The sequence below is a fragment of the Olea europaea genome, chromosome 20 (genome assembly GCF_002742605.1).
Source record: "Olea europaea var. sylvestris chromosome 20, O_europaea_v1, whole genome shotgun sequence".
Lineage (NCBI taxonomy): Eukaryota > Viridiplantae > Streptophyta > Magnoliopsida > Lamiales > Oleaceae > Olea > Olea europaea.
In genome coordinates, this window is record NC_036256.1 from 12,389,855 (window position 1) to 12,400,946 (window position 11,092).

The 11,092-nt window shown below is 33.3% G+C and overlaps 1 protein-coding gene across 2 annotated transcripts; it reads left to right on the forward strand.

Moving 5' to 3' along the window:
* Positions 1-5,524: 5,524 nt before the first annotated feature.
* LOC111369651 (U-box domain-containing protein 13-like) lies at positions 5,525-7,707 on the forward strand. Of its 2 annotated transcripts, XM_022991246.1 has the most exons (3): positions 5,525-5,749; positions 5,831-6,217; positions 6,900-7,707. In XM_022991246.1, the coding sequence occupies exons 2-3, from the start codon at positions 5,948-5,950 to the stop codon at positions 7,683-7,685; spliced, it is 1,056 nt and encodes a 351-aa protein (XP_022847014.1). In that variant the 5' UTR covers positions 5,525-5,749; positions 5,831-5,947; the 3' UTR covers positions 7,686-7,707. The 2 variants fall into 2 exon arrangements, with proteins under 2 accessions (XP_022847014.1, XP_022847013.1); XM_022991245.1 differs by having other exon boundaries at positions 5,525-6,217.
* The last annotated feature ends 3,385 nt before the right edge of the window (positions 7,708-11,092 follow it).

Genomic DNA, 11,092 nt, shown 5'->3' on the forward strand with positions numbered 1-11,092 from the left:
GTAGCAGATCTCGTAAAAAATCTAAATTTAACTCAATTTTTGACGCAATATGTCAAAATTCGATTGGCTAGACGGTCGAGAGGGCACGAAGATGAGGACAACACATCTGTACTTCTAAAAGGACAAGGTAATTGATTGGAAGTTTACATAACAATAAAGGAGCTATGTTGATGTCAAGTCTTCACACAGAAATTGAAGCCAGTAACCAAACTGCAGACATATAAATTACAGACACAATTACAGAGATAATAGCCAGTAAACACCACACCAGACAAATCCAGTAAATGAATTTGTCCAATTTAAGGCTGTCTTATTATATTTTGTTTAGTACACACAACACACAACATCATCCATAGCTACTTTGAAGGGCTTAAACCATATTCTGTCATCAACAGTTGCATGGGTCACATGTGCAGTTTGATCCACAATTGCAGGCATGGCCTCCTTCAGCACTGGAGCTTTTCTCAGATCCGTCGGACTGCCTGCAACGGTTCCGTAAAATTAAGAAATGAAAATATACGTCAACAAGTGGAAATAACTCTGGTTGAATTAGTTTATGGAGACTGAAAAGGCTCTTGATGCACCAAGAAGCGAAAAACTCGATGAATACCATTAATGAATACTAGTTGATTCAAACGAATACTTGGAATTTATTAAAATTAAGTTCGAGTGGATTATAAGCAAATTCAAAGAAATTGATTTGATCAACAAATCGCTTTGCCCTTATATTAAAGATTTAAATCAAAGCCTTATATTTGATTGAGATTAAAATTAGATTTTTAGCAGATTTTGATAAAATTTGATGAAATACGTAGTTGAAAAGTTGTAGATCCACAAAATATGTGATTAAAATTAATAGTTGACTTTAACTTAAATTAAAATCTGAATTTTAATTTTTACTAAACAAGGGCTATATCTCTATATTTTCTGTAATATGAAAATAAAAAAAAATAATAATAATAATAAAGTAGTGTTTTAATAGGAAAACCTTTAGCTAAATATAATCTCTTGATTGCACCTACCTAAAATATTATTTAAAGTGCACAAATTAATAGAAGTATCGTAATAAAACTATTCGTGGACATCGACTATCAACTGCTTCAATTCCCATTTAAAAGAGCGAAGATTAAAACTAACAAGGCCTATTATAAGGATTATAAGTTTTTCGATCTCTTAATAGACGTAATAATGAATAGATCAGAGAATTCAAAATGAAATTACGTAATCGACACCTTTGATTAGACTTACATCTTCTTTGGTGCGATCCCTTCGATGATGGTAACTGTCGTGCTCTTCTCGACGTCCGGGTACATTTTGCCACAACTTCCAATACAAAAAAAGTAACTTATAAGTAAATCAACATAAAATTCTTTATATAGTTGGAATATTAAGTCGAAAGTATGTTTACCTGTAGTTGCTTCCGCAAGAGCAGCTTGAGCCACAATTACAGCCTGATGACATAATCTTCAGATGTGAAAATGGGAAAATTAAGGGGAGAGATTTTATCAATTGAAATGAATTCTTTGCAGTGCGTGCTCTCAAGTAGGTGTTTCTTGATAGACTTGTTGGTTCCTATTTATAATATAAATATAGTGCAGTTATGACATGTTTGGCGTACAGGATTCGATACGATTTTTTTTTTTTTTTTTGGGTGTCCTGATTATATGCATTTGATTTTGACGAATATAAAGTAGACGAAACGGATGATTCCCTGAATTTTTAATGGTTAAGATCATTGCTGGACAAGGTCATCAAGAAAAGTTTCAGCGGAAGTCCTCGATCTATTGTTGTTATATCAAGCATACGTTCAACCTTTAATTCTAGACAATTAAGCTCTTATTTGAATCTCATTCTCTAAAAACTCATTTTCCCTCAAATGTATTTTCAACTACATATTTTCTCAATACAATAATTTTGCGCATAAACTCAAATTTCTTTTGCAGTTTTTAACTGCACATTTTTTTTAATAAAATATCATTATTCCAAAATTCCTTGGTGGAGGAATCCGTTGCCAATCTTATATTTGATGAGGTAACAACCGCCACAATCTACTTCGACTGTATGCATCAACGTGATCTCTGACTATGCACTCTCCACCTCAAGATGAGCACCTCGAGGCTTATGGCCAAAATGCTCACCCGAGTTAACTCGCGCTGCCGTGTTAGGACCATCACCAAAAACTAAAGATTGATGTATCTATTTAAATAACATTAATAGGTTGGAGATGTCTACTGCAATTTTTCTTTTAATAAACGTTGGAAAAAGGAGAAGGCGTGGAGCTTGCTTCTCCAAAATTTTTGACATTAAATCCCTATCAGGGTCACTTTCGTAAGCATATATAATTACCATTATCTTATTACCTATCCTCCAAAATTGAAATTATCAAAGCCGACGCTTACAAGAATGCACCATCAACCTTCAGTAAATAATTATTTACTTGGATTAAAATTTAGATTTTGATTTAACTTTTATCAAAATTTAATAAAAATTTGATTTCAATATCAAACAAAGACTATACATGAAAGAGACAAGTAATTTATAATTTAAAAATAAAATAGAATTGGAGGTCACTAATTCATTTCAACTAAGTCGATCGATCTAACTTTCTGTTTGTCAAATAGATATTGACAAAGTGCTTCCTTGAAATAAAATTATGAAACTCAATGGCACCCGTGACAGTGACAAAATGAATTATAAATTCAATAGCCCTTAAATTAAAAAAAAAAAAAAAATAGTTTGAAGATATCATTCCACTTGTATTAATACATTGAACTTAAATAAACCAATATATAATAGTATGTTTAGATTAATATCTCAATGATATCTATATAGATACATATATGTTGACACGATATAAATATATACGATGTTCAAACCATTAGATTATGTCATTATTTTTGTTTATCAAGTTAATAAACTTGCATGACAAGACTAAATTGAAATAAAATAATGATTTTAATGATTCAATCTTGACAAAACGAAGCATAAATTCGATATTGTTTGTCAAATTAATAAACTTGCACAACATGACTAAATTAAAATAAAATAATGAATTTAATGATTCAATCGCGACAAAATGAAGCATAAATTCGATGGCCTTTTCATGTTATTCTAATTCGAATAAATTGAGATTAAAAAGTATATATATATATATATATATATATATATATATATCTAAATTGAAATAAAATAATGATTTTAATGATTCAATCTTGACAAAACGAAGCATAAATTCGATATTGTTTGTCAAATTAATAAACTTGCACAACATGACTAAATTAAAATAAAATAATGAATTTAATGATTCAATCGCGACAAAATGAAGCATAAATTCGATGGCCTTTTCATGTTATTCTAATTCGAATAAATTGAGATTAAAAAGTATATATATATATATATATATATATATATATATATTTTTTATATATAATAGATTATTTATATTTTAATCAAAACAAGTATTTAAAGCAATTAACCCATCCATAAAATTTTGTATACCATGCACTGTTTTTTGCAAACCCTCAATGGTGAAAATCAGAGAATCAATACGACCATGCAATAAATTATATCCTCGGAGAATGTGAAACTAGAGGAAGGAGGTAGGCTACTTCAGCTAGGAATGTCACGAAAGGAGTCGGTGCATCTTCTTCATTTTTATCACCTTCCATGATTCGTCACCTTCAAATGGTAAAGTATAGGGCCATAAATCCATATCAACTCTTAGTGTTTGCCGCCAATTGCCCCTGTTCTTTCACATTTTTCATTCTCCGAAGGGTGCTAATAACGATAGTGTTTGTATGTTGGTGGCTAATGGAAAGCTCATCACTAAAAGACACATTAAAATGTATAAAAATCTTTGTAAGAAGCATGCCATAAGGTAAGGCAAAAACCCTGGAGGCGTAATGGGGATTGTTCATGTAACGCCGCATACTTATTTCTCGTGATTATCATGTTTCTCTAGATTATTTTCATTAATATGATATTTGTATTGTAATTAATAGAATTATTATCCTCGTAACTAGCTCTGTTTTTTTACAGTAGAATGTGCCTCGACGCCCTGGATGAATTATGTGCCCATAAATTCAATTATAATGTTTATATTTTATTTAACTCATTAAATTATATTGTGTAATTTATTTGATTTTTGTACTGCCTTGCTTTTGAATTGAACCTAGACATTGGGTTGGAAGATAATCATTTTTCGATTTTAGCAAATTTGGTGTAAATTAATTTAATAATGACAAGATTGTTAATAATGGAAATTAAGTTACATCATAAATTAAGTTTAGGGATAAATAAGTTAGTAGGGAAAGATTAGGTCTATTTATTTGAATTGCTTGCCTATGTATATTGAAATTGAACATGGTCACCGAGAGGTTAAATCTATCGTATTGCACATGTGGTCCGTGGCTACAAGTTTAATGATCTTATTTGATAATCCCATTTTTAGTGCTTACTATTAGAAGTTAAGGACATCTCTACTTGCTATCTTATGAATATATTTATAAGGATTTCAGACAAGTAAACCTCCCTCCTTCTCATGCATATGTCATATGGTTAAATGTAAGTAAACATTCCCCCTTCTCAAGCGTATGTCTATGGTTAAATGTATAAATATGTTATCTTATTTTCCCTTATGTTAACATGATATTTGATTATTATGTTTTATATCATCAATGTTTTTCACTACATATTTATAGATGTTAATGCATCCATAAACACATATGAAGTTTCAAAAATAAAAGTTTTCAAATGTCAATAAGTCAAGAAATGTTTTTAAAGATATGTATCTCTAATGTTTTGTTACGAAGTATATGTCTATGCTATGAATGATGTAAGTGGAAAATGGGGTGTGGGGGACCAGTGTACCGGACCAATGTTCAATGATACCGCTTAACCAATTAGAATGCTATGGACCATGTTATTTGGAACCCAATCGAATCTACCAGTAGTACTGTAAAAGCAATTAACATTAACATTGACATTGAATATTCATCATTGATTATTGATCGGGTGAGATGGTCCCCCACGCCTCATTTCCCATCCGCACCTTCATGGCGAACATACACCTCGTAATAAAAATATTTGAAATACATATAAATAAAAATATTCCTTCTCACATTGACATTTAAAACTCTTTATTTCGTGAAATTTTATGCATGCTTATGGATGAATTGATATGCATGAATGATCACTAAGAGCATTTATGATATAACATATTAATTTCACATTATCCCAATTTAGATAACATATTCATTCATTTAAAAAAGTAATACACATATAAAGACATTTGAAGCTTTATTTACCTAGAATCATTAGAAATTTATTTTAAAATAACAAGTGAAAATGTCCCTAACTGCCCACAAAAATCAACATCTTGTAGTCCTATTTAATTGTGCATTATAAATAAAACTTCTCCAAATTCATCATTACTTTTTATTTATTTATTAAATAGGTAATATATTACTTCATCTTGGGTACCCTTTCTTCAGAATTATCAACCTTTCACGCTTTCTGAACCTAATTGAATGAAAGAATATTTTAACCTCATATGCTAAAAAATTAATTAGAATTTCCATGTTGCCACCACTACACACACATAAAAAAGGTAGAAGCTGGCTGATGTTGGTGTCAAACTAGGTGCCAGATTGGGGAGCCGGCTGTCGGCTTCCGGCTGGAACGCACTAGAGACGACTGCGGGCTGTATTTGAATTGGGGATGCAGGAGAGATGATAATTGGTTTCAATTGGTAATCTATGATCTATCCTTAGTCAACTATAACAAATTTAAATATTTAAATTTAATTTCATTTTGGGGAATTTGGTCATAGGCCTTTCGCACAAAAGGAGATTGCCAGGTTGCCATTTGAACTCATTCCCATTTCTAAGGGCAGACCTGAGTTCTTAATAATTTCAGATCAGCTTGCAAGATTTGTACTTATTTAGAGATGTCTAATAACTATGACAGTTGGGAGAGATTGGTGGAAGCTGTGCTTGATAGAGAGAAACTGCGTCGAATTGCTTTATTAGATGAATCGAGGGAATCCAGCTTCAACTCCGTTTCATTCTCCGGTTTTAACTTTGGGTCAACTTCTAATACAGTAGTAGATGACTGGAATTTGGACATAGTTCAATCATTTGATCATCATCAGGAGGACATAATGATCTCTACATCAGTTACGCCTCCGGGAAATGAATCCGAGGCAGATCTGCATCAGGTAAGTTGTGTTATTGTTGTTTGTTAGAGAAATTTGCATTTCACTGTACTTCCTATTTTTACTGTATATGAATTCCTCATAACACATTCTGTTCATTATATATTTATGAAATTAACTTCAACAGTTCATGTTGTTCACATTCAAACTTTCTGGAAAAAACGAATCCAGGATATACTGAAGATATAAATTTAAGCTATATGAATCGCAGCACACTGAAGTTCAAATGGAATTAATGAATCGCAGCTGTTATAGAAGACCTCTCTCTTGGAACTTTGCATATTGAACATTGAATCATTTACTTTTGGTTTGTTTATGAAATCATTTATGGTTGGGGATGAAATGACAGTTTTTTTTTTTTTTTTTAACCGTCAATGCCAAGTATATATCTTTATAAAAGCCTGTCAAAGATCATGTTCCTGTAGCAGATCTGTGTAAACCCCTTGGTTTTGACTTATAATGACCATAAAGGAAGAAGTTGATCATACGCAATTAAGACCCAAACTTGATTGCTGGACATCCAATCTCCTCACCATTGAAGTGTCTTTTATATTTTATAATTGCATCTGCTGTAATTAATTGGTCATAGCAAATGTTGAATTTGAACTTTGTTTTCTTACGAATATCAGTCTTCTATCCCATATTTATCTTACCCAGTACTGAAGAACTAAAATATCACTTGCAGTTTTTGGAGAGAGAACAAATGAAAAAATTTCAAGAGGTGACAGCCCAATTGGAAGCTTTGATTGAACCCCCAAAACGACCAGGCAGTCAACCAAGTAAGACCACTTCCGCATTCTCCCCTGCTGAACGTACAAAGATAGAAGCTCTCCTCCATAAGCTCACGGCTCGCAATACTGAAGATCAGATTTCTGCAGCAGGTGAAATTCGCCTTCTTACAAAGCAGAATGCTGACAATTGTGTGGCAATTGCTGAAGCTGGTGCCATTCCTTTGCTCGTCCCACTTTTATCGACACCTGATTCCCGCGCCCAAGAGCAAGCTGTTACGGCACTTCTTAACCTTTCCATGTGTGAAGATAACAAGGGAAGTATTGTATCTTCTGGGGCCGTGCCTGGTATAGTTCATGTGCTCAAAAAGAGTAGCATGGAAGCACGGGAAAATGCAACAGCCACACTATTTAGCCTCTCAGTAATAGATCAAAATAAGGTTACAATTGGTGCTTCGGGAGCAATTCCAGCACCTGTGACACTTCTAAGTGAAGGTACACAAAATGGGAAGAAGGATGCTGCAACGACACTCTTCAACTTGTGCATATATCAAGGTAACAAGGGAAAGACCATTAGGGTGGGAGTCGTCCCTACATTGATGCTGCTGCTTACTGAACCTCAAGGTGACATTGTGGATGAAGCTCTTGCTATACTAGCAATATTGGTTAGTCATCTCGAAGGAAAGGCGACTATTGGAGTTGCAGAGGCAGTACCTGTGCTACTCGATGTCATCCGGAATTAGGGGTGGGCGCGGGTCGGTTTGGTTCTAAAGAGAACCGAACCGAACCGAACCAAAATTTTCGGGTATTTAGTAAATGGAACCGTCGGGTCTAAATATAATTATGGAACTGTTTAGGCTCGGTTCCGTTCAGTTGGGTTCGGTTCTGTACTATAATTAAATTTTTTAATATTTATAACAACATTATATAAATATAACTAATGACACATTCAATGGTTTTGAAATGTCAGAGATTAGTAAACTACCTTGTTTAAATAATCGCTACGGTCAAAATTTTGGTTGACGGAGGTCACAGCTTCGATCGGAGGTTACAGCGTCGGTCGATGATTGTATAGGTTTTGGAATGTCAGCGAGGCTGCGAGAGTCGAGACAGCGTTATGTACTTTAGTGTAGTTGTTTAGGGTTATTTAGTGGGTTGGATCTTGTTGGGATAAGAAATGAGACAATAAAATGGGTAATTGGGCCAAAAATCAAAAAATTAGAAATGAAACAAATTATTGGGCCAAAAATTTGGATTTAGAAATTGTTAATTTTTTAGAAAAAATTAAAATTAAAATAATTTGATTTATTCAATATAAAAAAAATTAGAAAAATTCGGTTCTTGATCTAGAACCGAGAACCGAATCGTACCCCTCGGTTCTCAATTCAGATACCCGTTCGGGTATTTAATTTAACAAGAATCGTCGGGTTCGGTTCGGATTCGGTTCGGGAGATTTGCCCAGCCCTATCCGGAATGGCTCCCCGATGAACAAAGAAAACGTAGCTACTGTTTTGGTGCATCTCTGCTTCAGAAACCAACAATACCTTGTCAAGTTGGGACGAGGAGTAATAAATCCAGTATTTGATTTGGCAATAAATGGCACGTAAAGAGGCAGGTGCAAGGCCACCCAATTGCTCGAGTGGATTATTTTTGAAACACTAAAGCGGGCCTAGGTGTTGGACCCTGAGAGATTTTAATGAATGAGATTAATGACATAATATGAAATAATAAAGATCACAACAAGAAGCAAGACAAAAATTAAAGAAGAACAAAGAGAGTTAATCGCAGAGGAACGATGTATATTAACTGATAATAAGTAGAGAAATTATAGACACAGCAATAATGGTTAAATAAAACTGACAGAGAAGTCTTGTATTTATAGGTCACGTTCTAAAACCTAGAAGAGTCCTAAAAGATAAGAAAATATGTTAAAATTAGGTTACAATTGCGCATAGAACTTCGAGCGAGAAAGGATTTCACTTCTTTATTCAACTTGGATACAATCTTCATTTCCAAGTAAAAATCAAATATGCAATCTCACAAGATTCCAAACTATATTTGAATCACAAAACCTAACAATCTCCACTTTGACTCAAATTCCGGTGCGATGAGCAGAGCTTCACAAAATTTTTCCACTTGAGAAATAAACCCGTTTGCATCGAAATAAAATGGTCAATCTCCCCAATCCAGTAATCAAAACTCTCCATATAAACCATCATCTTCCGTACGGCGTCCACAACCAATACCTGAAACTTACTCCTAGGTTTCCAAAATTCTACCAAGGAAGTAATGTTTACCAAACAGGGTCGAAGCACACCCTGTAATAGGAACCATACAAAATGCTTGAACAGAAAGCCCTTTGCTAGAACTGTCGCTTTCAATGTCCCCAAAAGCATTACAGACATCACTGACACCACGGTACCTACACTCAATGGATCCAACCCTAGAAACTGAACACAGTGCAACCGTTGAAATTGGTGGCAAAGCGGAACCACCAATGCTACCCAAAACCCGTCACAAGAGGTACTCTATCAAACCGAATATATACCACGATACAGAATTTGTCCAGATGCCTCTTAATTAGTTCTGCGCTCCCTGCAAGATGTAAACTAAGACCTTCTTTGTCCCTCTAGTACAATAATTTTATATGCCCAAGTAAATTGAATTTCGACCACAGTCCTTTTCTATTATATTTCTACTATAGACACCTGATATTTTTTTTTTATACATTTTCAATTGTTGATCTATAGTATTGTACACGTGGCCTATCGCTACAAATTTAATGATCTTATTTGATAAACCCATTTTTAGTGATTACTATTATAAGTTTTTCTTGTACTCGTTATTGCAATTTCTTTTATACTCTTTTTTTTTGTAAATTCCATGTTCTCATTGAGCTATACGTACATTAGAGTGTTCTGCATCAGGTGGAACCATGAATACACCAATTAATTTTGAAGCTTATGAAATTTAAAATTTTCTCTTCATTTGAGTGAGTTTAAAATGCATTGTCATGGCTAATTGGCTGCCTCTGTCCACTAGCTGATAAATTCTAAAGTGATATTCAAGATGAGATAATATTTAATCAATCTAGCATAATAGAAACGACAAGTGACGAGTTTGGACAAATCTTTCTTAATCAATGGTAATGAACTAGGGCCTTGGCATGTTGAATCCTAGATGGTTAAGGACATCTCCACTTGCTATCCTACAAGTAAATTTATAAGAATTTCAGGCAAGTAAACCTCCTCACTTCTCATGTATACGTCAAATGGTTAAATGTAAGTAAACATCCCCCTTCTCAAGCGTATGTCATATGGTTAAATGTATTATCTTATTTGTCCTTATGTTAACATGACATTTGATTATTATGGTTATAGCATTAATGTTTCTTATTACAAATTTATACACGTTAGTGCATCCATAAGCATATATGAAGTTTCAAAAAACAAAAGTTTTCAAAAGCCAATGAGTCAAAAGGTGTTTTTAAAGATATGTATCTTGAATGTTTATTACGAAGTGTATGTCTATGTTATGAAAGATGTAAGTGGGAAATGGGGCTTGGGGATCGGCGTACCCGACCAATGTTTAATGATAATGTTAATGTTAATGTTAATTGCTTTGTGGTACTACTAGTAGGACTCGACTGAGTTTCAAATAATAATTGCTCGCTACAATTGGATTGATTATGCAATATATTAAGTGAGCTCATGACGTTAATGTTAAGTTTTTAAAGAAATGAAAGAAAGAGGAAAATATATTGAGAAATGCTTTATTTTAAAGTAATTCATGAGCGTTCACTCATTTCACCTTATCCCTTTCTATTTTCAGATAATGAAGGCAATGATTCGAGATGACTACTTGTGGTGCGATTGACTCAGTACTAATACATTCAAATATTGACTCATTTTAAAAAATAAAATTAACATTTACTTTTATTGATTTTTTTTACTTAAGTGCAAAAATTTTCAACGAGTTATGTTCATAAATGAAGTCAATGATGTTCATTATATTAAGGAAAACTTTAATCGCTCCCACATTTATGATTTTAAGAGATAGTGAAATGATAATACTTCCAAATCTAGATATATAGATTTGGGGGTTTTATAGTTCATATGACTCATGACAATGAATAGGAAATCAATATCAC

Coding starts and splice junctions, on each gene's coding strand:
- LOC111369651 (XM_022991245.1), top strand. CDS start 5,948: ATGTCTAATAACTATGACAGTTGGGAGAGATTGGTGGAAGCTGTGCTT. Junction 6,218..6,899: donor CCGAGGCAGATCTGCATCAG/GTAAGTTGTGTT, acceptor TATCACTTGCAG/TTTTTGGAGAGAGAACAAAT.